The sequence below is a fragment of the Rhineura floridana genome, chromosome 11 (genome assembly GCF_030035675.1).
Source record: "Rhineura floridana isolate rRhiFlo1 chromosome 11, rRhiFlo1.hap2, whole genome shotgun sequence".
In the NCBI taxonomy this organism is placed as follows: Eukaryota; Metazoa; Chordata; class Lepidosauria; order Squamata; family Rhineuridae; genus Rhineura; species Rhineura floridana.
The window spans coordinates 57,159,563-57,186,750 of NC_084490.1; the positions used below are offsets into that span (position 1 = coordinate 57,159,563).

The window sequence follows — 27,188 nt, forward strand, 5'->3', positions numbered from 1 at the left end:
AAAATAAGAAAGCCATCAGACTGAATTTATTACCAGCAACAGACAATTCTCCATCAATATATTATTCCTCTTACTGAACTGTACTCAAAACAAAATACACAGTATTAAATAGATACCCGAGAACAGAACTTTCTGAAGTGCATCAACACATAAACCAACAAATAAAAATAAGACAGCTCTTATGTTAAACGGAGGGTTTTCAGTAGGACAATTTACACACATACACACATCACAACTATGTATTTTCAGAAATAGACATAACTTTACCACACGAGCATTGCTTGCTACTGAACCTCCTTTGCACACTCTTGAGTGAAGGTGTTGTCAGACTTTGCTTTGAGGACAGCACCGTTTCCCTTAATCTTAACCTGTATCTGTGAGATCTGAAGACCTACAAGACTCCTGGCAGTTACAGATCTTGTGCATTGGGATCTAGGAATCATTTGAGGATTGTGTGTGTCCAACCTTTTTTGAAGAATCTTAATAGGATATTGCTTCAAGTACAAAGGGGCAAGCGATCCACATACCAAAAGTTGCCCCTGGTCTTCAGATACCTTCAGATCCATCTTCCACAACCGTTCTGCTCCACTGAAGAAAAATATCACGTAAGGATTCTGCCAAGCCTTACTACTGCCACAGAACTGGCATGGAATCCTAAGGTTCAAGGTCCCACAGTTCTAATTCCCAGTCATCACAAAGCTGACTGCTTGTTCCTTCAAAGAGGGAGTTATGACAACTGCTTTTCAAATAGGCATGCAAAAAACTCCTTTCCCACTACAGATATACCTCCACCCACACTCCTCTGACAGGCCAAGGAAGGTGCTTGTTTCCCAAGATCCCAGACCAAACCCTCTGTCCACAATCAAGGGCATTCTCCCTGTCTTTATGAAGTCCCTCTGACACCACCTAACTGTTTATAGTAGGGAATTCTCTCCTTCCAATGCTTTGTTGGGAAGTAACAAAGTTGTAGAATCCACCTGATCATCACATTACCTCTCCAGCAAGCCAGCTGCTGAATACTGGGCATACGCTGTGGCCATTTGCTGACACCTAAGCACATGCAGGATTCTATTCCAGCATATAATAGTTTTGACTGGGTAAAAAAAAACACCTTCCCAGCAAGAGATTGGTCCTGCAGCATGAGGGTCAAATACCTTAAGGCCATTGATACAGGGAAAGTTCCTGCTCAGATTTGGTAACTCAGACAGTGCATTTTAACATGAAATTACAGGCCTGGAGTGGTGTGTCTGTCACATATGCCACCTTGGGGAGAAAAAGGAGTTTTCTGTGATGTAGCCAAAATATTTCCTGTACTTTTGTAGATTAGGCCCTGACTCCATGGGACTTGGGGCATAAACAGTTAACTATTGGACCTTCAGAAATTCCCTGTGATAGGAGAGATGCCCTCCTGCCATAAGCCTCTCTACTGGTTCCAGTACAAGGGACAACAGGTTATCCTTAATAGCCATGAACTGTGCACATGGGCCTCTTTAAACACAGCACCAAGGCAGCAACCTCAGCAGAGTTCCTGTGAATTAGCAGGAGCTCCATGTGGTCTGGTGCATGCAACAGAGGCAAGCCAGCAGCAGCTCAGCAACAGAAGACCACCAACTAGCAGCATTTCCCTCCCTTGTGAACGCACAGAAGTGGCCTCCTGTACTGAGCCGCAAGTGTTCCCCCTTTAAAGGGGTTGAGGTGGGGCCTCCAGCCTCCCCAGCCTCTCAAAAAGCATCCTTGATGTTCTTCAGCTGCCGCACAGCCAGGTCCACAGGGAGGCTGAATCGTAGGTTACTAAGGTGGCTAAGAAGATTGAGGGCCCCCTCAAAGCCTGTCTGGGCCATGTAACTCCAGGGCTGGTAGTGGGCATGGATCAATGCCCCTGACTTGCAGATGAGGTTGAGCCAGGAGACCAGACGCTGCTCATTGAGTGCCAGGCACACCAGAGCCTTCAGCTCAGAGTCTGCACTACGCTTGAACGGGTCATGCTCCGACAGCACTGTGTGGATGGCCGACAGCAGGCTCTGCTTTGGGGTAGCAGGCACCCCACCCATCACTGGCAAGGCAAAAGATTGAGAAAGTTTGCGTGCTGGCGACTCCACAAAGGCTCGGCCATTCTTAGAATTGTAATACTTCACAAAGAGCTCCCAAGGGTGCATGACCTGAGGAGAGGAGCTCCATACTGGCAGCAAACAGGCAATGGGGGCTAAAACCAAGCTCATCCCAGGGGATGGGGTGTAGAGGCCATGGGCCAGCAAGTCCCGCACAGCTGTTGTCAGCTCCTTACGCACAGCCAGTGTTAGCTCATCCCGCCCACCCAAGGTGGTGTCCTGGAAGCCCGAGTAGCTGATTACATGTTCTGGCTCTGTCAGTTGGTACTTTGGGGCCAACTGCCTCACATGGGCCACAGCCATCTCTAGCTTCTTCACTAAGGGTGAATAGTCCCTGTCAGACCGGTCCTTCTGCCATAAATGGTGTGGGATTTGCCCAGTCGCACAGCCAAACTGGCTCACAGCGAAGATCTGCAGCACGGCAAGCATTCGGCGCATGAGATGTAACCCTGTCTCCCGCATCCTCTGGGCATCTTCAGGGTTCACTGCACAGAAAAAGGAAATGCTCCTTAGAACAGCAGATTCAATGGAACGCTCCCACTGCCTTAAAAGGGACACTTATTATGGTCTTGACTGGCAATCACACAAAGCTCACTCCACCCACAAAGTATGTTCTACTGGCTGCATCACCTAAAGATTTCCATGATTTAGTTGCTAAAACTCTCTGAACTGTGGACCACTCTCTTAAACTTTATCTTCCATTCACCCCTACAAGAGGTCTATACATGTAGTTGCCTGTATTTGCACATGAAACTGAAGACCTGGAGAAGAAATCTTAAGATTTTAGCAGGGGTGCTTTTGCTAAAGGAAGCATAAGCTCTGATCAACAGAATTCAGTTTTAAGGTAGGGACTGGAGAGAAGTAGTTTCAAAAGTTATCACTTGTTGAGTTTCTGAGAAGGGAGAGGCTGGCAGAGCAATCCAAACCCTTCTTGCACTGGGCTGGGGTGTTGGACTGGGCAGAGGTATATCTCTGCCAGCTGGGCTGGCCGCTGGCTAGAGTGAACCCAGGACCCATCTACGGGTGCAGAGCTCCTCTTCCAGCCCATCGAATGAGCAGGAGTAAGTGACAGCAGAAATCTTCTGAAATGGGAATTTCTGGGAGTACTAGGGAGGTGAAGGCCCAGAAAAAAAACAGGAAAAGTGAGGAAAAAACCAGTTCCCCCCCTCCAGTTTTTCCCTCAAAAAATGGGAAAATAGGGGGGAAATTGAAAAAATGTGTCCCGTCACTCCCCCCAATTTCCCAGGTTTCCCCAGCCTTCACATCTGTAGCACCAGCCCAGAATCAACTTGATCCCCAGCCAGCTCTGAAGCCATCACGTGATGGCACTGGGCCCAATCGCTGCACCAGCTCCAGGCTGGTGCAGTGATGTGCCTGCGCACCCCACCACCTGTTGACCATTGAACCGCACTGTCACTGAGTTTGTTTTCCATCAAGTCTGAAAAACTGTAACTAGGGGGAGTTATGTCTTTGCCCAGTCTGGGAACGGACTGCCAAGGCCGTTGCTATAGTAGCCATCGCGATAAACTGGGAAAAGTTCTAGCAGCTATCTGTGTTAAGCTGAGTCTTCTGTGTATTGCCTCTGAACTGAGAGGTTGTCTTCTGTGTTTACCTTTGAAGAGAGAGGTACCAGAAGGGGGGTGACTGAAGAAACTCTACATGTATTTACTCTTAAGCCTTTGGCCATAATGTCTTAATAAAGACTCTTAACATGCTCTAATGCTCTGAAGAAGTTTCTTGCTCAACTTAACTCCAACGTAATGTATGCTGTTTCACGCAACAACGCACACACGTCAACACCACCTTCTGCTCCAGCAGCTTTGCATAGCAGGATCCTGGATGTGGACTCGCAAATCTGCAAAGCCCTGCCAGGCTGGCAGGGTGGGGGAGAGTTTGGATTGAAGCCTAAGTATCCTTAGGTGGTCTTAATGGTGAGTCCCTCAGGCTCTCTCAGTGACAACATGATAGTTGCAATTATGGAGTAGGACCCACTTTGGCCTCCTCTTATGTGCGTAGTTGGAGAGAAGTGTAAGGGAATAAGCTGGCATTGGTACAGATCCAAGTGGATGGGTGATACTGGTGAAGGAACCATGCTATTCAGGTTAGACTCTGTGGGACTTGCAGGGAGAAGATTATAAAGTGGTGGATTTTCTGAGATTTGAACAGCACATGCCACCAACAACATTTGCAGCTGAGATCAGAACAGGAAATGTCTGAGACGCTTTGGTTGTCCAGATGTTTAGGAATTTCCTGTGGCACTTGCAAATTTGATGCTGGTGGCTAGAAGTACTGATCTTCAAGTATAACAGCCAGAGCAAGCCTGCAATAGGGAACTCTGTTGAGAGAAGATACATTTTTCAAGTCTACAGCAGCATCTAGGGAAGGTCCTGCCAAAAAGAGTCTCAAGCTGCCCCCCAGAGAGCCAAGAGGAGAAAGTAGGGGTTGGGGCAGGTGAGTCATTGATGGAAAAGAACTGCGCACTCTAGCCCTCTTTTCCCTTGGACCCTTTCCAGTTCTTCTCTCTCCTAACTAGTTCCAAGTGGCAGACAAAAGGCGCCAGGCCAAAATCATTTTATTCATCCAGTCTTTTAAGGTATTTGTAAGCTTTTGTGTTTTATGGATTTGCATTTTTTGTATTATTGTGAACTGCTCCATAATCAATTTTTGATGAAGGGTGGTATAAAATAAAAATTAATTGAAAGGCCATTTGTTGACCATGAATAAAGCTATACAAGACTCTGAGGCCTACCCAGGTACCCACCTCTGTTGCTTCCATGAGGCTGACGGATGTTTGGCTTGCAGGTGCCGCTTCCAGCTTTTCCACCTGAACAGTCACAATGGCCATCCTTTGCTTTGCCTGGGCTGCCGACTTCTTCTGCAAAGCAAGGAGGAGAAGATTTTTACCAAGCATTGTAAAACCTAAGCAGCCTTGATTCACAACCATTTACTAAATACTATAAGCCACAGCTCCATCCCAGCAATAACACTTCTTCCTCAACTGCACTCATGCCATTTTCACATAAAAAGGAAACCAACAGTTCAAGGTACAGACATGCTTCGTTTCCTTGCTCTTTTCTCACACCAAACGAACTTCAGATTCAGAGGAGCCATGTGAGGAGATCCCAGGGTTCTCCTCTAGTCTGTTTTCTGTTCTTATTCTCTAAAGGATATACAAGAGGCACCCTGAGAAGAGATACAGCAAGTTCTATTATGATAACGGCTATATGAATGAACAGGCCAGGAATGTCCTTGTTAAAAAAGAAAGGAGAGGGGACCAATCAGTCTTGTGGCATTTTAAAGATTAATACTTTTACGACAGCATACACTTTCAAGGACTAGAGTCCACTTCAGAGATGCGTAAGTGTTAGCAGAGATGCATGAAGTGTTATCCTAAGTTGGCAGGAATATATGTAAGCAGTGAGGCCAGAGGGAAATTAAATTTAAAAAATATGGACTGACAGTTATGTTAAAGGTTAAATATACAAAAAATATACAGAAATACACAAACAATTATCAACTTGTCAGTCTCTGCTGACTGAGGGGAATAGTTTATGGCTGCAGTAAGGTAATTAACAGATAACATCCAGCAGCCAGGCCATAAATGTCAGGCTTGAGGCAAGAGGCCCCCAACTGCAGTCAGTGTAAATAATGAGAGAGTGAAGAACAGACAAGTCCTGGGGAAATCCAAAGTCATGGTACCGGGAATCCGATGAGACAGGGCAGGGTCAAGACATGCAATCACAAGCTGGGCTGGCTACAAGGAGTCACAAAAGGTCTATGTTGTTTCCAGCAAGAGCCCCAAGCCACTCACAGCCTTTTAAGGTCCTCTCCCTGGTTCAAGTGCTAGCAATCAGCCCTCCAACTCTCACGAGCTTGTAGCCTTAAACAGCCAGAAAGCCTGCGTTGCTGTGCTACTCACAGGCATCTTCACTCTGCAGGGAGTGGAAGGACCTCATGTTCACTTCCCAAGTCTGACTGAGGGGCTCCAGCTGTATCCTGAACATCTTCTAGTGATGGGAGGTCTGCAGCTGCAACTTAGGAGGGTCTACTTGTTCCCTCTCTTGCGTTTGTTGTGCCAATCCTCTGCTCTTCATCCTCCTCTGTTGGAGGTGTGACACAACTATTCACAAAGCACTATAGCTTATGGCACAAAGATCTTGGCACTGATAAGATAACTGACACCTGCAGTAGAATCAAAACCCATTATCACAATTCAGACCACAGGTGCTGTAATTTAATTCTTGCATGGTTGTAATTCAAGCCTGAGATCAGGGATGTGTTATTCTGTATCTTTAAAAGCCATTCTGAGAGGGCTTTTGGCTGAAGGGGTTTAAAATGCTGTTAATAAAATAAACTGAACAGTTTCATGCTGTTGTCTTCATTTCAAGTTCCTCTGGTTCAAGAATAGCAACTTTAAGGTCAGTAACCGTGTCCTAGAATGCTAAAATGTTCTCACTGGTTTCTAAATATTGTTCTGATGTTAGATTTGTGTCCATTTATCCTTTTGCATAGAGATCGACCTGTTTGTCCTAAGTAGAACGCAGAAGGAAATGGTAGCAGATGATAGCGTATACCATTGGAAGATGACCAGGTGAATGAACCCTTGGGTTTTTTGCTTACATTTTTTATGTTCTATAACAGCTCACCACTAAAATCAATCCAGCCAATCAACAATTATCTAAAGCCTATTCCGGCCCAAGCCTTGGGCGATAGGCCAGTTTTGCTTACAGTCAGCCCCACAACCTAAACCAGCTACAAACCAGCAACAAGCTGCATAAGACGACACAGGGATCAGAACCTGCAAGAAGCTCAAGATGTCAACTGTGTCTCCTTATCTTCTCAGACAACACTATTAAGATCATAAGAACCTGCTGGATCAAGGCCAGTGGCCCATCTAGTTCTCACAGCGGCCAACCATGGGAAGCCCACAAGCAGGACCTAAGTGCAAAAACACTCCCCCCCCTGCGGCTTCTGGCAAATGGTTTTCAGAATCGTGCTGCATCTGAGAATGGTGGCAGAGCACAATCATCATGGCTAGTAGCCATCAATTGCCTTATCCTCCATGAATATGTCTAATCTTACAGGACCTAACATACCTGCCACCTCAGAATAACACTTAATGCATCCAATGAAGTAGTCTGTGATCCAGAAATGCTTATACTATAATAAATGTGTTAAAAGATACTGCAAGACTTGTTGCTGGATTTGCTGCAGTTAGATTAACAATGCCATCCCTCTGGAACATGTTAAAGAGGATACACTACTCCCACTACCTCCTTTTTTTGTTTACTCAAAACGCAATGACAACAGACAAGATGTTTTAACTTGTTAAAGTGAATTAATACTTACGTGAATTTAGCAACATGGTCCACCACTAGCTGTTCCACCCCTCCGCTCTCAAGGTATCTGTACACATTCCTTATATACCATCGTCCCCTGAATGCCCAAGGTCCTAGCCCCTGTGCATCACCCAAAAAATGAAAGGCAAATGTGCTTACTGACCTTGTATGAAATTGATAAACATCTCAAGGTCCCGGATTTGGGTTTTCAGCTGCTCCACCAGCTGCTCTTTCACACGTGCCGGATTGACAATCTGTGCCACAGCAGCATCCACCTGCTGACGCAACTCCTCTGGGGACAGAGAGGCGATGTCCTCACTCAAGTTCATGTCCAACTTCTTGATCAGCTCTTCAATAATCACCTGTAAAACCACACAGGAAATACTTCTGGAGCTAGTATTTCTCCCCTCTTCTAAGATCACCCCAAAGGGATAAACATCAACTGGCTGGACAAAAAGAGTCTTTTAATATGGAAGCTAGGCCTCACCCGCTGTCTTTCCATAACCATGGACTGTGGCAGTGCATCATAGCTCCCCTCCTGGTAGGCAAATGTTTCCAAGTCATCCAGCTGGGCCTTGAGCTGCAGGATAAGTTCTCGCTGCTTTTCCTTCCGTGCCTCTAGCTGTTCTTGCTTCTCAGGCTCACTCTGAAACAAAGAGAGAATATCTTATCTTGCACCCCTCTGGAAATGAAAGTAAGGCTCCAAAGTGATGTGTCCTCTTATCCCACTGCCAGCAAGTATCTACATCAGCCTTTCCCAGCCAGTGTGCCTCCAGATGTTGTTGGACCACAATTCCCATCTTTCCTGACCGTTGGCAATGCTGGCTGAGGCTGATGGGAGTTGTGGTCCAACAACATCTGGAGGCACACTGGTTGGGAAAGGCTGATCTACAAGCCGGAGAAAAAACATTTGGAATATTTTTACATGTTTTATTATTATAACGGTTTTAATTGTTTTTGTAATTGTATATTCTAGCTATAACCACTTTAAGACCTTTTGGTGAAGAGTGGGTAAAATCTTATAAATAAATAAATAAATCTTACATACACACATACTTTGCAACATTCCACAGAACCAAGACTCTTACAATAGCCACATCACAGCCTGCTTATCAGTTCAGGAAGACAAGCCTCTCTTGTACACCAGGCTATAATCACTGCAGTAAGAGTGTGCAAAGGTATGTATGTCAGATATGGAAACATTGTTCAGGTGCACAAACTCACTTAGCAACTCTGTATTTTGCTTACCCCTGAGGAATAAAGAAATAGTCACTGTAGTCTGGTTTGGATGTTATGTTAAACTATTGTTTAAAAAGCCTATGGTTTAATGTGAACAAGTAGCATGCCAGTGCATGTTGCTAAAAAATCCCCATTTTTCTTGTTCTCCATTCTTGCTGTTACCACACCAAGAAACAAACCAAAGGCCTGCTTCACATTACACACAACAAACCATGAGTGGAAGCCAATAATCAATTATTAAAGAATATCTCAAAATACAGTTTAAGTCCTGTTAATATTTTTATTACTTTGATATTCGAAGTGAGGGTTACATCTCACATAGCCTAGTGTAATTCATGTGGACTCAGAAGTCTCGCTGGGTTCAATGGTGCTCACTCCTGAGTAAGTGTGCAGAGGACTGCAATCTACAGCCAACAGATCTGTGTTTCCAACACAACAGATTGTGTTTCCATGCAATTAATTGCATCCATTTGTGAATCAGGCATTGATGGTACAGTATTTAACTCTGAACGAAGAACAGCCTCAAAGATCATGAACACCATTCAGACACAGAAGGTATCCTGTTGCCACTTCGCTAAGACATGACTTCTTGCCTACAGTTCTGAGTGAATCACAGGAACACGACCTGATCAAAGCAGTTCAGAGGAGTGATTAAGTACAATGGTTAAATGTCATTCTTATCAAAGGCATCCAGGAGTGAGTACATCCACACTCCTGAGACCCACTTCTCCCTTTCCAGTCACCATGTAAGATAAAAAGTTCCTTCTCCTTCATTTGATCCCCTGCTCTGTTTCAACTATGAACCCTTTAAATGGAGAGACAAAACAGCCATAAATCGCATATATTAACTGCTCTGAGCCTTCTCTGATGGACTTCCTCCTCACCCACCCGGTGCCTCGAGAGCATCTCCTCCACCCCCAATCGTTCCTATGCCTTCATTAATCCGATCTGACAAACCGAAATTCAACAGCTGAAACATTTATTTAGCACTTGCAAACGTTCAAAGCACTTCACGTTCATTATGTCAGCAATTCGAAAAACAGCCCTGCAAGGATCAAAATTCTCCCCGCGATACACATGGCAGGAATTGGTCACTGCCTAAGGCGCCGTCGCAGGACGAGGGCAGCGGCGGCATTAAACTACCGACTTCTCGATGCGCAGCTCAGCCTCAGCGCTGCTGGTCCCTGAGCGTCTACGTGCCACGTAGCTCAGGGAAAAGGAAGGACGGGGCCCGTCGACTCGTTCTCACCTTGGTATCGGCGTCGACTCCGTCCGTCGCGGCGAAGCCGAAGCCCGGACAGCCGCGGAAGGCGAATTCTTCGAGCTCACGGAGGAGGCGCTGCTGTTGGGTTGGCCCGGCGCGGGCTACTTGCCGGAGCCGGAACTGGACCTGAGCGAAGTGCGAGGCCAAAGCCAGGAGAGCCGAGTGAAGGCGGCGCCGCTCCAACCTCAGAGACCGCGGAGACCCCGGCTCGGTCTCCGCTTCCTCCACAGCGTCCTCTTCCTCGGCTTGGGCCTCGGCCACCGCTCCCACCGGCGCCCACCGCTCCCCCGGCCCCGCCGTTGCCTCCATCATCCTCGTCGCCGCGGCCTCGCAGCGAGTGGCGCCGCCAACGGCAAAAAACGCCAAACCGAAAGCCCCCTCAGGGAGACCGTGCCGGTGAGGATGAAGCGTCACTTCCGGCACGGAGACGGAATGACGTCACGTAGACCGGACCCGTCCCTCATTTCCTAGGATGAGGAAATTGACGGAGGAGTGGATAATAGCGCCGGACTGCACTGTTTTCGTGCACTACTCTCTCTCTCTCAGTCTCTTCTCTCACTATGGGTGTAATAACACTGAACTAAGATTGCAGGGATGTGAACTTCTCTCCATCTCTAATAGGCTACAGCACAGAGCAAATCGGCGCTCAATTGCGTGCAGAAGCTCTATGTTCCTGCTCCATTCATTTGCATGCAGACACTACGCGGCGTGAAGTTTATGCTTTTGCCTGTAGTAATCCGTAAATGAACGTTCCAAGTCACCCCGGGAGTGGTTGTGTGTGTTTGCTTAACTTTTTAATACATCTATGGGGTGGAGGGGAAGGGGGCGTGGCCATGTTACCAAAAAGTTGAAGGATTCCATTCGCCCAACAGCCCTTGAGATGTTGATATATGGAAATCAAATCTCTTGAATACAGCACTTTATACATTTGCTCAAAAGACTAGGGAAAGGGTGGAATATTGGCCCATATTGCAGCATACTTTGACTTCAGCCACTTCAGAATTGCAAGGGACCGGTGGGCTGCCTGGTGCCGCTTGAACACTGCCGTACAGACCTTAAATGTCTTCTTTCTAGAACTTAACGCTTCCTAATTATGTCTTTTACAAACGACGATCCTAGGAGATCGATCTAGCAGAAAAATGCGTTATAGATCAAGAGGGTGAATTTGGAGCGCAACAGCAAGACTGACCATAAACAAACGTGTGAGGCACGCCGTAGAATTTAGAGAATTTGGATTTCCAGATCAATCCAAAGCATGTTTACTTGGAAGCTAGCTTACAGTGTTCCATAGGGCGAGTGTTGTTTAGGATGGCAGCCTAAAAGCGCTTAATTAAGCCCGGATCGTGTCCATTAATTAGATCATTATACTTATTTACTTGCCAGAAAACACGCATATACTTTTTTAAACCAATAGAAGGGCTAATAAAATCTCTTTTCACAAATGTGTTATAAACGCTCAAAGTGACTAACGAGTTAAAACGGATATTCTATACTACTCTGATTACATCGTGGGAATTCGCATTCGGAAAATTTTTGGTTTTAGTCCTTTGGGGAGAACTGAACTATGATGGGCAGCGGCAGCTGTGTAGCGGAGGCTCTGGTTTTGGCTCCGCCTGGCCAGAGGGGACTCTAAATAAATCTGCCTGCCTGTTTGCCCGCCCGGACGGAGGCCCCGAGGGGTTGGGGACGCGACAGTTATGGCAAGGTGGGTGTTTGCGGGGGGACAGCAGCCCTTTCCTAATAACCGGGATCCTTCTGCGGGCTTACATGATCACCTGGTCCCTGGGATTCCGGGAAAATAGAATAAAAACATCCTGTGGTCCAGAGTTCCCACCTTCCTGCCCAGAGCCCCCCCTCCCGCGTGCCTCCCACCTTCACCCGCAGAAAGGATCCATAATTTGTGTCAATGCTCAACCGTTCATTAGTTTTAATGTTGTGTGACTAGTATGTTGCTCACAGTTGAAGAACCACAAACAGTTCTCCTACAATTGGGATTAGGGGGCAGGTTTCCCCCAAGTTAAAGGAAAGTGGCTTCCGGATAACCATGGCCTTTAGCACCGCCCTTTTCAGGAAAGCGCAGTCCTTACTTTACCTTGAATCTCGGGAATCTCTATTCCCAGGCCTAGAGGGAAACTAGAAATCAGTAAGAAATACATCTCAGAAGGATCCACACACAAAAGAGATGTACAGTGACCCATTGAAGTGCAGTCTGTAGGATGCCAGTACATATGTGTATATTCTCAGAGGCAGCCCTGCCATTAGACAAAACGAGGCAACCACCTCAAGATGCAGATGCTGGGGGCAATGATGGCAATCTCCTAGGCTGTTCCTCCTAAGCCCCAGAGCCATTCCCCTCTGCTGGAGGACAGTGAGAGCTACATAACTACATTCCTAACCTTGCCTGCTGGCCTCAGTTGTGGTGGAGAATGGTATCCCATCACCAGCATTGAAGTAAGTGAAGAGTAGGGAAGGGCAGTAGCTCCAAAGGAAGAGTCAGTGGCAGAGCATCTGATTTGCATGCAAATGTTCCAGGTTCAATCCCCATCATCTTCAGTTAGGGCTGGGAGACACCCATCTGAAACCCTAGAGAGCTCATGCCTCCCAGTATAGGTACTGAGCTAAGATGGACCAGTGGTCTGATTCAGTATAAGGCAGCTTCCTATGCCCTTCACCCCAGGCAGCAAAATGTCTTGGGCTGGCATGCACACACAGAGAAATTTTTGCTTGGGAGGCCAGATGCAAAAGGGAACAGGGCCCTGGAATCTGTAATAGATGTGCAGAAGACAGAAATTCAGCGGATGTGGCTTTGTGTTACTTCTGCACAACTATTAAAAGTGCAGGAGCCTGTCTACTTTAGCATCTGACTGTCCTAAATTTTGCTCAGTCTCTGGCGCCACATGTGTGAGATTGTGCAGCTTTAAAATGGGTTCGCCAATAACCATCATGTCACGGTTTGGCATAACAAGGTACTAAATGCAGATGACAGTACTCGCCGCACATAAACCTGTACTGAAGGAGAAGGAAGATCCACACATTCCATTCTAATTTTGTGGGTAAGAAGCCATTTAAAGCTTCAAACCTGTATACAATTTGTAACGCTGCTAATGTGCCAGTGTTGTAATGTGGGATCACTTCAGACCCCTTCATTTCACTGGCAATGATATTCACATATTTGCTATCCTAATTCCTCCACCATGTTTTCTTTCCATGTTTCCTAAGGCAACCAGCCAAGACTTTGTGGTATGACCGTCCACGATGGATATACCTAGAGTTCTGTGTGGAAGACAGCACGGATGTGAAAGTGGATCTTGATGATTACAAGGTGGTGTTCAGGTAAGGGGTTGTCTTGCTAGCACTGCTGTGTATGGCTGTCCTTTACTGCTGTACTGCTGATTTGTTACTGTGTCATTGGTTGCTTTTATTTGTATTTTATGATTTTAATGTATTCTACTTGTTTTAATTGTGACATTTTTGCAATCTCCTTTGGGCCCATTTGGTGAAGGGTGGACTGTAAATATAAATAAATAGTACAGTACTGAAGGGTTAATCGAGCAACCTGTGTAATAAATCTTTTGCCAGCTGCTATTTTTCCATATATAAAATATCCTGCTGAGCCCTGTTATAAAAACAGTGGAACATGCATAGGATTGCACTGTAAGTTGCTTGTTGACTTTCCCTATATTTATTATCCTACTTTACTGCTTGTTCACTTCCACAGTTGGTTGTTTCTATCTGTCTATATTGGAACTAGATTCAGATTCATTTATTGATCTACATTGGGAGGGGATCAACAATCATGACGAACAATCCTGAGTTTTCATACTAGAGAGCAAGTCCTGTCAAACACTATGAAACTTACTTCCAGTAAAGATGCAAAAAAACCACACACATTGCTTTATCAGCAGTGCAGCCCAGTCCTACTTAGTTAAGCATGCTGAATCCAGTTGTAATCAATGAGCTTCAGTGAACCTAACTCTGCACAGAATTGCAACAGCTGATAAATGGAAAAGTCTGCCATTAAGGTTTTGGATTCCTTAACACGTAAGTCAGAGATGGGGAACCTGTGGCCCTCCAGATGTTGATGGGTTTTAATCCCATCAGCCCCAACCTGCACAGCCAGTGTTCAGGGATGATGTGGTCCAACAACATCTAGAGGGCCACAAGTTCCCTATCCCTGCCCTAAAAACGTGGTAATTCAACAGACTGGTCAGTTACTCTGAAAGTAATCCCTCAGTAAGTAGCTGTAAAAAGAGAACTTTAGATAAAATGTTTCATAATCTTAAAAGTCAAGCTACAAGCAAATTCTGTCCTTTGAGTCTTACAAGGTGAGCGAGTGGGCCCTGGCCTCCCAGCTTCTTTCTTGGAGAACTGCAGTGCTGACTGATCTTTATTGTGGCTTCATTGCTGATAAAAATCGCATGGAATATTATTCAGAACTTATTAGTAGTACCAGAAGAGCCTCACCATAATATGTTTGTCTTTCTGCAGCTGTAAGAATGCTGATGGCGTGGAGTTGTACAACGAGATTCACTTCTATGCCCAGGTGAATTCCAAGGTGAGCAGTGAAACCAAGTGAGGTTCATGCTTTTAAAAAACGATGGACTGAGTTGTTCAGGGACTGGTTTCTGCTGCCCTGCTCCACCTCTATCAAGAGCAAGGCCAGGACGTTGTAGAGGACCTCTCCTCAACTCATCTGCCAGAAGTTAGGTAGATACCACCAGTAAGCAGAGGCAAGAGATAGGAGCACAAAGCTTGGCACGATGTTTGTTTCTTACCCTTCCTCCCGAAAGGAGCCCAAGGCAGAATAGCCTCACTTTGTTAACTCAGGACATTTCCATACTGTCAACTATTTTCAGGTGGGATTCAATCACATACCAGCAAATTCAGACTTTTTGCAATAAGGAAAGTGATGGGAAAATATACAGGAAAGTATGGGATAACACTTCCTTTGACACAGTGCCATCTAACCTCCCCGCAAACAAATCAGAATGTATGCTCATTAAATAGCCCCTGTTGTCTAATCACAAACAGCACAGGATGAATGCTCAGTAAACAGGGTGTCTGGAGGTGAGCTCACTTTTGAGAAGACATCTGTATGAAATCATCAAATTGATGTATTCCTTCGTTGGATTGTTGTGTTCTTGCAGTTTTTTCTCAGGCTGTGGAAAATAGGAGTTTTTAAGAGGAAATATAACAGTAGCATAGTGTCCAGTTATCTGCACAGTTACCTTAGCGCTATATATACCTTTATTTGTGAAATGGCACTTAAAGTGCAAATGTAAAAATTGGTTAAACAAAGCCATACTGTTTTTGGGGGAGCCATTTTATCACTAGGTGTTCCCCCCACGCACACTTTCTTTTCTAAGCGTTAAAAGGATATTGCCCAGAAACTGTGCAACAGTGCTGAAATGTAAACAGTGCTTTAGTGCATTTTTTAAAAATTATTTTAAAAATTGATTGGGGAAGAACTCATTTTTAAAAGGCCTAACTCAGGTGAATTGCCTTTTCTCTGCCAACATGGTTATGTCATACGCAGTAGTATGGACAGAGTTAGCAAGATATCCACACCCCCAAAGCGCCAAATCCCCTTAAGTATGGATAGTTAATTGCAATCCACTTGTTGCTTTTAATGGAAAGCTAATTAATGGATAAAACTACAGTAGAAGCTGCTAGTCTGTATGACCCTCACCCACCTTTCTGTTATACCGTAATGAAAAAGATAAGATTATGAAATACTTCTAGGCCTACTGTGTTTAAGTACTGTACTACACCATTGGGGGCCACTTTCAAACTAGCTCCAGAACCCTTAATTCCGGCCTGCAGAAGAAAGAAACAAGTAGAGTTTCCCCAATCTGACATCATTGCAATCTGGTGTTCTCCTGTATGTTACATCTTTTGTCATGCATGCGCTTAACTACATCCACTGTCATTACATGCAGATACCATTGCAAATAAAAGTACAAACCACTTGTGCATATGCACCCACACCCACCCACCTATTAAGCGCTTAGTTATGCACATGCAGTCAGCATTTGCTTATATCTTAACCTCTATTCCACTTCTCTTGAATGTATGGCGCCACTCATCCATGTTTCATTCTGCTGTTAAAAGCATATGACAGGTATAGATTTGCTCTGGGACAGTTTCCTGTCTGTGCAACACAAACAGAGTGTAAAACCTTGTTTGTGGGCTTCTGGATATACATAAGAGTTGTTATTAATAATTATGTTCTTCATTACTGATGTCTGTGATTATTTTAACTGGCAAAATTCCCATGATTAAGTCAGCGAGGGGGTGGAAGATTTCCATATTGCAAGAACCCCTTTGTGGTGCAGAGACCACAGCCACTGAGAAGTAAACATGCTCTTGAGTAACCTTATCCTAGGTTCTGAGTGGTGGTCATTCTAAAATGTGATGGGATCTTAGAGGAATCTGGCTTGCATGAAGAAATATTATTTGATTAAGTTTTTAGTATGTTTTATTTATGTTTCAGTTCTAATTACCTGATTGTTTTGGTTTCTAGTTGTCTTGAAATTGTTTGAAAAATTGGGATGTATATTTCTGAAATCAGTAATTCATTCTTGACATATGTTGTTACAGACCAGTGCACCTGAGCTCAAGCCAGAGGGCTCATACAACACAGGGAACGTTTCTCCAAACTTGGTTTTAATTCACGTTAGCCTTGTGGCCTGCCTGATATTTCTCTACAACACACTTCCTTTCAGGATTCCCAGAACAAGCGGTCGGGTAGGTCCATCACCCTCTTTGCACGCAAATGGAAGGAAAAAGTGGCTTGGCCCCGTCTCACCAAGGAAGACTTCAAGGTAGGCCCCCCTGTGCTGTTCTCTTTCCTCTACAGAACCAAGGTGGGATTTCTTTGAGTGAAATGCCCCAGGGATGGGGGTATCTATTCTACTTAGTTCAAGGAGTGGGGGGGAAGCTGAGTCGCGTTTGCTAAAAAGGGCTTATGGAAAGGTTCATAGTTTTATTTTTTGCTAAAAGGGATTAATGCAAATTGCCCAAGAAGTTGTCAGATATCAAGTTGCTGCAAAGGGACCAGAATTCTCTGCTACTGCCTCTATCTGGCCTTGTAGTTATCCAGTTATTAGAAAGAAGGGGCATGGAATAGATTCTGTCTCCTTGCTGAAAAGGGATAAAATCTAGAAAGCCAATTTGCTCATTTACTAGCTGTTCCTCAAAAGTACTCCTCCAGTAGGGTGAAAAGAGCCAGTGTGGTGTAGTGGTTAGAATGTTGGACTAGGACCTGGGAGACCAGGGTTCAAATCCCCACTCAGCCGTGAAACTTGCTGGGTGTCCTTGGGACAGTCAGTCTCTCAGCCTAACCTACCTCACAGGGTTGTTGTGAAGATAAAATGGAGAGGGAGGAGAAGCATGTACACCACCTTGAGCTCCTTAGAGGAAAGGTGTGATATAAATATAATAAATGAATGCAGGGACCCTGTGCTATACTCTAATAACTGTCAATCTTACTTGCAGCCAGCATGGCTCTCGGTGGACTTTGATAACTGGCGTGACTGGGAAGGAGATGAGGAAGTAGAAGCAGCCATGGTTGAGCACTATGCAGAGGTGAGTCTGTCTAGCTATGGGCGCAAGGCAGAGTCTTGAGCTCCCTTCCAGTCAGACTCTGCGGTGCTGAAGCTTATAGGAGACAATAGTGGCTGGCTGTCTCTCATGATCTTACATGCACTGGTGTCCTTGACCAGCAATGACAGCAAGACCCTTTCTCTCAGACAGGCCATGTGGACTGCAAACCACAGTTAATGTGACAGGCAATTTTAAAGCTGGAAAAGAACTTGCACTTTCTGCTACTATGATTATACTACAATTATATATACCATTTATGCATAATTTATACAGCCCTACCTTTTCAGATAATGTTGTGTTTCAGAATGCTTATTTGTCCTTACATCAATCGCCAAGAGCAAGTTAGGGGGCGTGCTTAATGTTAAACCAAAATTCCATGCCACAAAAAGTTTTCTGTTACCAGGCTTATATTATACAGTTTGGCATAAACTTATTTTGCATACATTATCTGCCACTCCCAGTTGCAGAAAGAGGCAAGTGACTACATCAGGCACTGAACTAGATTCCTATGCCTGTGGGCTTTCCATAGGCATCTGGTTGGTCACTGTTGGAACAAGATGCTGGAGTAGACAGGCTTTTGGTCTAATCCAGCAGAGCTCTGCCTATTGTCTTAAGCTCAAACCACTGGAAATTGTTCTGATCACCCCTGGTTTCCAAGATTTTGCCAATCACTGGCTATATACTTTCAAGCTTTGATTTTTGCCTCTTTAAGGGTTAAAACATGTTTGTTTTATTAAAGATTAGGCATTTGATGTTCAATTCTAAACATAATACTAATTCCAGTGTTTGTATTGTGTGATCACAAAATATACACAGCCCTTCTTTAATCCAAGCCCACGCAGTAAATTTTATAGCTAAGTACAAGATTTGTACCGGTCTCTCTTATACAGTATAGCCAAATGCAGTACCTTCATTCACAGGCCCAAAGGAATATCATATGTTAGTCTTTATTTATTTATTTCCATTCCTCACATAAAAAGTTATCAAAATTCCAGTTAAAGAACTCAGTTAAGGATCACATGATGGTTGAACAGTCTATGGCAAGGATGGGGAACAAGAACTAACCATAGGGCCAGATCCTTATCTTCCTCACTCTTTAATCAAGTTTGACAGGTGGGCAAGGTCAATCACCTGACATCACAATGAAGTTATGATATTATAATTTCTGTGGAAGCATGAGTTGCAGAGCACCAAATAAGTTTCTCCTTGAGGTTGAGGTGGTATCTGTTCCATTGTACAACAAGCCAACAGAGAAATGAATAAGCCAACAGCACGGGTCCAAGCCAGTTGCATCTTTGTGGAGGAAGGGGAAGAAGATACATAAGAAGAGCCTGCTGGATCAGGCCAGTGGCCCATCTAGTCCAGCATCCTGTTCTCACAGTGGCCAACCAGGTCTTCTTGTTCTCAGAAGCAGCGCTGAAGTCATTACATCTCTTCCTCTTCCCACCCAGCTCATCCAGAAAGTCACCAAGAAGGGCCCACCTCCTGCCATGGATGATCTCGATGTAAGTACTTAGGACATGGATAGCCAACATGGTGCCCTCCAGGTGTTGCTGGACTTCAACTTCCATCATTCTATTGGCCCTGTTGGCTGGAGCTGATGGGAATTGGAGTTCAGCAACATCTGGAGGGCACCATGTTGGGTACTCCTCTCAGGAGGAAACGACAAGCGAGATCCACGGGGTTAAGATCTCGTCTCTAACTCTATCAGGCTGGCCCAGACTGGCTCTCTTTGCCAGACTGTGCCACACTCACAAGCTAATGGGGGCATACAGGTGGGAGGGAATATGTTTTGGGCCCCATTGCTGTTTTAAGGCACGTCTCCAGAACCGGGAGAGGCCTGCGTATGCAGTTTAAGAGCATTTAGCTCCAGCTGTCTTGCAGCGTTTGGTGAGAAGTGGTGCTCTCTCCACAACGATACTGATCTTTTCCCCCTGTCTGTTCTGATCTCTTCTAGGATGATATCTGAAAAGCATAAGGCCCAAAGGTAATTTTCATGGCACCCAAGCACAATGCAGCTCTAAACAGCATTCCCCATGTCGGAAGGGGTGGGCACACAAGCAGCTGGGGTGATGCGAGTTTAGGGGATGCATTGCTCAAGACATGGAAGCAAACTGGATTTGGCAATTCCAAAAGGGCTGTTGCAAAAGGATAATAGGGAACTGGCTGCAGCTTCATCTGAGCTTTCACGTCACCCTTAAATTGTCAAGGCGGAGCCTCGGTGCTAGATTCAGAACGCAGAAGCCTAGCGAGCAATCCTTTGCTCTGTCATGGGTACTACTTCACAGTCAAAAAATCTTCACCCAGCTCTGACAGTGTCAGCTCCAAGTTTTATGGAGCCTTTGGGCCAAAGACCTTCAGAGCCCCCCACCCACCCTGAGTGGATCCCCTCCTCCTTGTGCCACGGTCCAGAAGGAGAGGAAAAGGCAAGTGCAGGTTACCACTTCTTTCCCTTGCTGTGCTTGAGGAGAACATGTGAACACACAGAGACAACAACTCCTGCCCAACAATGCCAACCTCTGATCCTCATACTTGCCCTGAATATCTGGGAGTGGAGTGGCTTTGAAGAGCCTGCCGGTCTGTGATGCATGATTCCTAATCCCCTCTTTGCCTTCATCCCATATGTGAGATGTTGTGAATTCTGCAATTAATCTTTTTTTCTGTCCAGGAACGAAAGTACTGCTGGGACTGAAGCAAGAGCTGGCAGAGAGCGAATGTAGTGGAGCAAGTTCAGACCAATGTAATTGTTCCCCAGGGATTTCTATTCTTTTCATTTTTCTCCAAGAGCTAGTACAAGAAGTGCTAACCCTAGAATGGAACTTTTCCCACTGAGACTCTCATAGATGGACGGGCGATGCAGTGGCCACACCTCCTGCCTCCTACCTAGATGAGTGGCGGCGGCAGCAGCCCATAGCATCCTGTTGCTCCAGTACTACTCTGATTCTGCTTTCCGCCCCAGCCTTTCTGACTTACAACTCTCCTTCCTTCTTTCCTTCCTTCCTCGTGTCTCCAGTTTCTCTCTGTTGAGTTCATTGCTTCTTAGGGCTGTTATGCGTAAAGGCAGGAAACTATTCCAAGCTTCGCCAATAAATACTGGTAACAAAACTGACCTCTCTGTTGGCTGTCACCCATCACTGCAGAGGAGAGAGTGACTTTTGTTTAGGCTTAAGTGCTGCTGAGCTCAAAAGGAGAGATCTGATCTGCCTAACCAGCAACACTAGCAAGAAAGCTCAAGAGACATCAGTTGCTAAATTGTCCCCTTCAGATGGTAAAGGCGAGTTGTGATTTGTTCTTCCAACTTGTAAATCTAGGCTGCAGAATTCCCCCTCACAGAAAGGGATGCAATAAATAAGCCAGACCCTTCTGAATATAAGCCCAGCAACCAAACATGCATAAGCCAAGTACTGCAACACTCACACCTGGTCTACCAAGGTGACAGCTGGCAGTTAAAGGCAAAGAAAAGGAGATGGTCAGAGACCCACTTTCTGTTGCACTACCACAGCAGAAATACAAAGGAGAGTCAAGCTGGATTCTATACACATCAACCGGGCCAGGAGTACCATTGAACGCAATGAGCTGACATCCATAGGATTTAGCTATGAAAACAGCATTCTCCCCATCCTTTCAAGTGCTCCCTCTCTGGCTGCAATATGATTTTGTGGGAGAATTCCCAAGGGTTATTTCATGTTGTCAGTTTAGTAGATGTGGGCAAAATGGGGTAGGCACACATAGAAAGAACTTGCAACCTACAGCCCAATCCTAACCATGTCTACTTAGAAGTAAATTCAGTTGGATTCAATGGCCCTTACTCCCAGGTAAAAGGGATAAGGATTCCAGTTCACTATGGAAAAACTGGGATTCAGCTCAGATGACCTGCCCATGTTCTTGCCCCTCCCCACCTGCATGTCAAAATCAGGAAGGATGTTGTACCTCAAGTAACAAAAGACAAACCGTGAACCTCTATGAAAACAATTGAGATAAAAATATACAAAAAGGAAGGATCAGACACTCATTGAGGGAGAATTATATTGAATACCTCAAAAGTAATTGATATGCAAGGACTGAAATGTTTGAACGTTAATGAGTTATATAGCTGAAATAAAAAAAACCCAGTTTACAAAATGAAAATGAAATGGACTGCTTTCAAGTCGATTCTGACTTACGGTGACCCTATGAATAGGGTTTTCATGGTAAGCGGTATTCAGAGGGGGCTTACCATTGCCTCCCTCTGATGCTGAGAGGCAGTGACTGGCCCAAGGTCACCCAGTGAGCTTCATGGCTGTGTGGGGATTTAAACCCTGGTCTCCCAGGTCATAGTCCAACACTCTAACCGCTATGCCACACTGGCTCTCCACAGTTCACAAGAGTTCACTATATGACCTTGGGGAAATGATGGCTAGTCACAAGCTGTATATATCCTAGGGATGGACATATATGTCAATTTTGGTCCTCTCCATTTCTCATATTTTCCAATCTTAAATTTGGTTCTCCACATTTTTGCAGCAATTTTTTTTCTTTTTAAAAATCGTCATGAAAACTTTCCAGCATTTTAGTGTGAACTTTTCCTACTAAACACATTATTGTATGCAGTTTTGATTAATGTACATATTTTTGCAAGCAGTTTCTCCTAATGTAATGCTTTTTGTAGGTTATTTTCACTAAAATCTTCATTTTTATCCACACGTTCCCCTAATACATGCATTTTTGTAAACATTGCTCAGTTGAAGAACTGCATCGCAAAATTAGGATAAGTGAATTTTGAAGAATGGCTGCATTTTAGTTCTCAAGTTGTTTTGGAAAGTGATAAATTGGGCTTTAAATGTGAACTGAACTGAATTTCTTATCCATCCCTTGTATATGCCCACTTATTTGGAAGTAAGTCCCATTGAACTTTATGAGGCTTAGTTGTATGTAGTCATATGTAGAATTGCACAACAATCTGTTTTTAAAAAGCCACCATAAGCCAAACAGCACATAGAACTTAAGCAATCCTGATTACTCACTTCATATGTTGGTATCTACTTCAGTAAGTGTAACGACCATCCTGCAGCTTCCCAGTGCTGGCAAAAATGAACTACTCTTCCCTAGTCCATAGAAGACAAATTATGTGGTTAACCCAAAGCTTTAAGAACCTTGAAGCCACAACACTTGGTATCCTCGCTGCCAGCTGCAAGTAGTTATTCCTTGAGAAAACAATGAGCTACCCACAGCTCAAAGGCTCCAAGCAACCTTTTAGTTACTGAACTGAGTATTTGATCATCAAATCGTGGAAAGTCTTTTTTATTCAAAAGGGATTTTTTTTAGATATCTCATAAATCAAAAGAAATATCTTGCTAGGCAGGACATGCCACGGAATTCTACCTTGCGGTTTAGCACTATGCTGTCCTAAGATGGGTATGGGGAAGTCTTTTCCCTCTTTTGTTTAAATTAAATAGCTAAATACTAGCAAAATGAAGTTTTTCATCAAGGAGAGAAAGAAGACACATTACAAATTCCAAAAGCTGTATTAGGGCAATACCTTTATTAGATTAGCCAAAATGTTACAAAATAGTGTGCAAACTTTCAAATTCTCTTCAGGTGAGAAGGTAAATAAAAGGGGTGGTGTGGAAGAGAAAAACAGTATTTTATGGTGGTAAAGTCAAGGTTTATTGGGAAGAAGAAACATATAATGCCTGATTCCAGATCTATGAAAGTACAAAAACCAATAGTTATAGAGCCATTGTGTATTTCTGCTTCCCAGCTCCTAATAGGCCATGGCACAACCCGAAACCTGCAGTCTCATCTGAACATCTGCTAACTCCTCCTGTGCACCATCTTAAGGCTGTTATCAAACATTGATAGATGGCTTTACCATCAACCAAATACATTTCCCCCTTCCCCTTTCTCTTGCTTTGTTTGCCAGACCCTGGAAGGGCGGAGGTGGCAGGCCACGCCAGGTTAGGGGAACAAGGGATAGATGTATTGTACCCATCCCTTGTTCCGGGCCTGCCCTAAACCAGAAGATAACTGGGGGATGTAAGACTCCATCCAACCTTCGACTGCTGTTGTGTAACGCCAGGTCTGTAGTTCAGAAAACATCACTCATCCATGATCTTATTCTGGATGAGCATGCAGACCTGGCGTGCATTACGGAGACCTGGCTGGACGAGGCCTCGGCTCCTATACTTGAGGCCATGTGTCCAGCGGGTTTCCGATATGCACAGCAGCCGAGGATTGGTAGGCGGGGAGGGGGTGTGGCAGTTATTTATCGAGAGTCCTTGGTTTTCGCCAGACCTCCTCTCCACGAGACCAAGTTTGTTGATTGTATGTACTGGAGGTTGGGACCAAAGGGCAGTTTAGGAATTCTGCTGATGTACCGCCCACCCCACTGCACGGCAGACTCCCTGGCCGAGGTGCTCGAGGTGGTCGCGGCTGTACGGTTGTTTACCCCGAACTTATTGGTTTTGGGGGATTTCAACGTGCATGCCGAGGCCATTCTCACTGGAGCCCCTCGGGATTTCATTGAAACCATGACTTCATGGGAACTGCACCGAAGTAATATGGGTCCCACCCATGTAGCCGGCCATACCATTGACCTTGTATTTGTCGCGGGAGAGAAGGAAAGTGATCTGAAGATGGGGACTGTTTCTTCTAGCCCTGTGTCATGGTCAGATCACTACCTGGTGAAATTGGATCTCTCTGTGCCGCACACCCTCCGCAGGGGACAAGGACCTATTAGGATGGTCTGCCCCAGACGCATGATGGAGCCTATTGGATTCCTAAATGCGCTGGGTGATCTGGAGCTAACTGAAGGCCACCCGGTCGAAGCCCTGGTGATGGAGTGGAATAGGGAGATCACTAGGGCAATAGACTGGGTGGCACCGAAACGTCCTCTTCTCCTGAATAGAACTCAGACTGCACCCTGGTATACACCACGGTTACGCAGTCTGAGGCAGGAAGTGAGACGACTAGAGCGCCGATGGCGGAAATCGTGCACTGAAGGTGATCGGACACTGGTTAGAGCGGCAATAGCGGACTACCAGCGGGCAACAAAGGCAGCAAAGAGGCAATTCTTTGCTGCCTCTATTGCGTCGGCAGAGTGCTGTCCCAGGAGGTTGTTCCAAGTGGTCCGAAGCCTGGTCGGTCCAGTAGCGCAGGAACCTATGGAACAATCAAAAGCCTCCTGTGACACATTTGTTAAACACTTTGCCGATAAAATCGAGCACCTAAAGGACAAGATTCCGTACGTCGTGGTTACAAGTAGGGGTCCAGAGGCGGCCAGTTGCAATCCGGTCTGCTGGGATCGGTTTCAGCCTCTTCTCTCTGATGAAGTGGACAAGGTGCTCTCTACTGTAAAACCAACCACTTGCTTACTTGATCCTTGCCCTTCGTGGCTCGTTATGAGCTGTAAAGAGAGACTGGGCAATGGGATCAAGACAATGGTAAATGCATCCTTGGAGGAGGGTGTAATGCCATTGCCCCTCAAGGAGGCAGTGATAAGACCTATTCTGAAAAAGCCCTCCTTGGATCCCCAAGATTTAAACAACTTTCGCCCAGTCTCCAATTTACCGTTCTTGGGCAAGGTAATTGAGCGTGTGGTGGCAAAGCAGCTACAGACACACTTGGAGGAAGCAGATTATTTAGATCCTTTCCAGTCGGGCTTCAGGACTGGACACGGAACTGAAACAGCCTTGGTCGCTCTGCTGGATGATATGAGGAGGGCGTTGGATAGGGGAGAACATACCTTCCTCGTCCTCCTGGACCTCTCAGCGGCTTTCGATACCGTCGACCACGGTATCCTGTTGAGTCGCCTGGAGGGACTGGGAATAGGAGGCACTGTTTTACAGTGGTTCCGTTCCTATCTCTCCGGTAGATATCAACGGGTAGTGTTGGGGGATGAGGTTTCAGACCCTTGGCCCCTCAACTGTGGTGTGCCACAGGGTTCTATCCTCTCTCCCATGCTATTTAACATTTATATGAAACCGCTGGGAGCCATCATCAGGAGTTTTGGGCTGCAGTGTCACCAATATGCGGATGACACGCAGCTCTGTCTCTCATTTAGGCTATTGCTGTCCAGATGGGGTTGCAGCTGAGCCACCAGCCGAAGCTGATGGAAGGTACTTTGTGGTACTGAAGCCACCTGGGTCTCCAGTGACAATAGTGAATTACTACGTACTTGCTGCTTTAGAGGGAGGGTAACCCCACCCAGGGCAGGCCATGGCCTCAGTCCTATCTGGATTAAATTTCAGTTTCAGTTGTACAAGTGATTGATAAACTTTCAAATTTTGCTTTGGGATTTTGTGAAATTGACACAATTTTTAGATCCAAGGAAACAGACAAAGACAAAAAGAATGTTATTGTAAACTGGAATCCATTTTTGGAATACTGTCAAAAGAATTTATGCTTCCCTGAGATAAAGTACAGCTTTGAGTTGTGTTAAAATATGTATATTACATTTGTTTTTATCCTTTGTTATTTCTTCCCTTATTATTAATTCTTTCAGGCATTCCCGGGGCCCTTGGGCATCAGCTTGCCCCGGTGTGTGCACATGTGTGTGTGTGCCGTGGGCCCCCCCATGTCCCCACCTACCTGTCTCTGCTCCCCTTCCCCCCATGCCCCCACCTACTTTTCTCTGCTTCCCCTTCACCTGGAGCTACAGGAGCTCCCGAGGGGCCCCTCCGCTCCCCTTCTGCAGATCGCAGGGCAGCAACTTCCGCCTGCCCACCATTCCCTCGCCCCACATGCCTGCCTCCTGTCTTTTAGCATTGCCATTAACCAAGATGGCGGACACAGTTCCCCTAAGGGGATGAAGCCTCCACCGCCATCTTGGTTGATGGCACGCATGCGTGCTATGCGTGCACATCTCTGCCATTAACCACGATGGTGGCAGGGGCTTCAGCACCTTAGCTTCACCTTCAGCATCTTCTCCCAGGCATTTTAGCATGTGTTTTAAATTGTTTTTATATTGTTTTAAATTTTAAAATTGTGTTTTAAATTGTTTTTAAAATATGTGTTTTAAATTGTATATTTGTTTTAATGTTTTTGATTGCTGTAAACTGCCCAGAGAGCTTCGGCTATGGGGCGGTATACAAGTGCAATAAATAAATAAATAAAATTTAAATCTTCACCAGAGTTGGCTGTGGATACCTTGTCCAAGTGCCTGGAGTCCGTAAGTGGATGGATGGGAAAGAACAGGCTGAAGCTGAACCCCGATAAGACTGAGGTATTACTAGTGGGGGACAAGGGAAGGTTGGGTGATTTTGACCTGATACTTAATGGGGTGAGTTTGCCCCTGAAGGACCAGGTCCGCAGTCTCGGGGTCATCTTGGACTCCCAGCTGTCTATGGAGGCTCAGGTTTCTGCAGTGAGCCGGGCAGCTTGGTACCAACTTCATCTAGTACAGAGGCTGCGACCCTATCTTCCCATACATCTGCTCCCACGAGTGATACATGCCCTGATCTCCTCTCGATTAGACTACTGTAATGCGCTCTACGTGGGGTTACCCTTGAAGACGGTCCGGAAACTCCAGCTGGTACAAAACGCGGCGGCACGCTTAATAAAGCAGACTCGCCGCCGCGATCATATCACCCCAGTGTTGATTGAATTACACCGGTTGCCAGTTGTATACCGGGCCCAATTCAAGGTGTTGGTTTT

The 27,188-nt window shown here is 45.4% G+C and overlaps 2 protein-coding genes and 1 long non-coding RNA gene across 4 annotated transcripts in view; 1 reads left to right on the forward strand and 2 right to left on the reverse strand.

Moving 5' to 3' along the window:
* On the reverse strand, positions 1–10,676 carry RUNDC1 (RUN domain containing 1). Its single transcript, XM_061590659.1, has 5 exons — positions 9,936–10,676; positions 7,935–8,093; positions 7,611–7,809; positions 4,870–4,983; positions 1–2,593 (listed from the first exon to the last, which is right to left on the reverse strand). The coding sequence occupies exons 1-5, from the start codon at positions 10,260–10,262 to the stop codon at positions 1,722–1,724; spliced, it is 1,671 nt and encodes a 556-aa protein (XP_061446643.1). The 5' UTR covers positions 10,263–10,676; the 3' UTR covers positions 1–1,721.
* LOC133367031 (putative protein PTGES3L) overlaps positions 10,092–27,188 on the forward strand; it is a 28,935-nt gene continuing 11,838 nt past the window's right edge. Inside the window, exons 1-8 of one of the 2 annotated variants that reach the window (XM_061590663.1) lie at positions 10,092–11,655; positions 13,170–13,283; positions 14,439–14,505; positions 16,676–16,774; positions 17,448–17,537; positions 19,007–19,060; positions 19,513–19,542; positions 20,224–20,660. In XM_061590663.1, coding sequence (XP_061446647.1) covers positions 11,648–11,655; positions 13,170–13,283; positions 14,439–14,505; positions 16,676–16,774; positions 17,448–17,537; positions 19,007–19,060; positions 19,513–19,524 — 444 coding nt within the window. In that variant the 5' untranslated portion in view covers positions 10,092–11,647 and the 3' untranslated portion in view covers positions 19,525–19,542; positions 20,224–20,660. Of the gene's footprint in view, positions 11,656–13,169; positions 13,284–14,438; positions 14,506–16,675; positions 16,775–17,447; positions 17,538–19,006; positions 19,061–19,512; positions 19,543–20,223; positions 20,661–27,188 lie in introns of those variants that run through there. The other variant, XM_061590664.1, reaches the window with a different exon arrangement.
* LOC133367033 (uncharacterized) lies at positions 14,405–22,849 on the reverse strand. The gene is made up of 3 exons (XR_009758501.1): positions 22,559–22,849; positions 15,028–15,109; positions 14,405–14,643 (listed from the first exon to the last, which is right to left on the reverse strand). It is a non-coding gene; the product is annotated as an uncharacterized LOC133367033 (long non-coding RNA).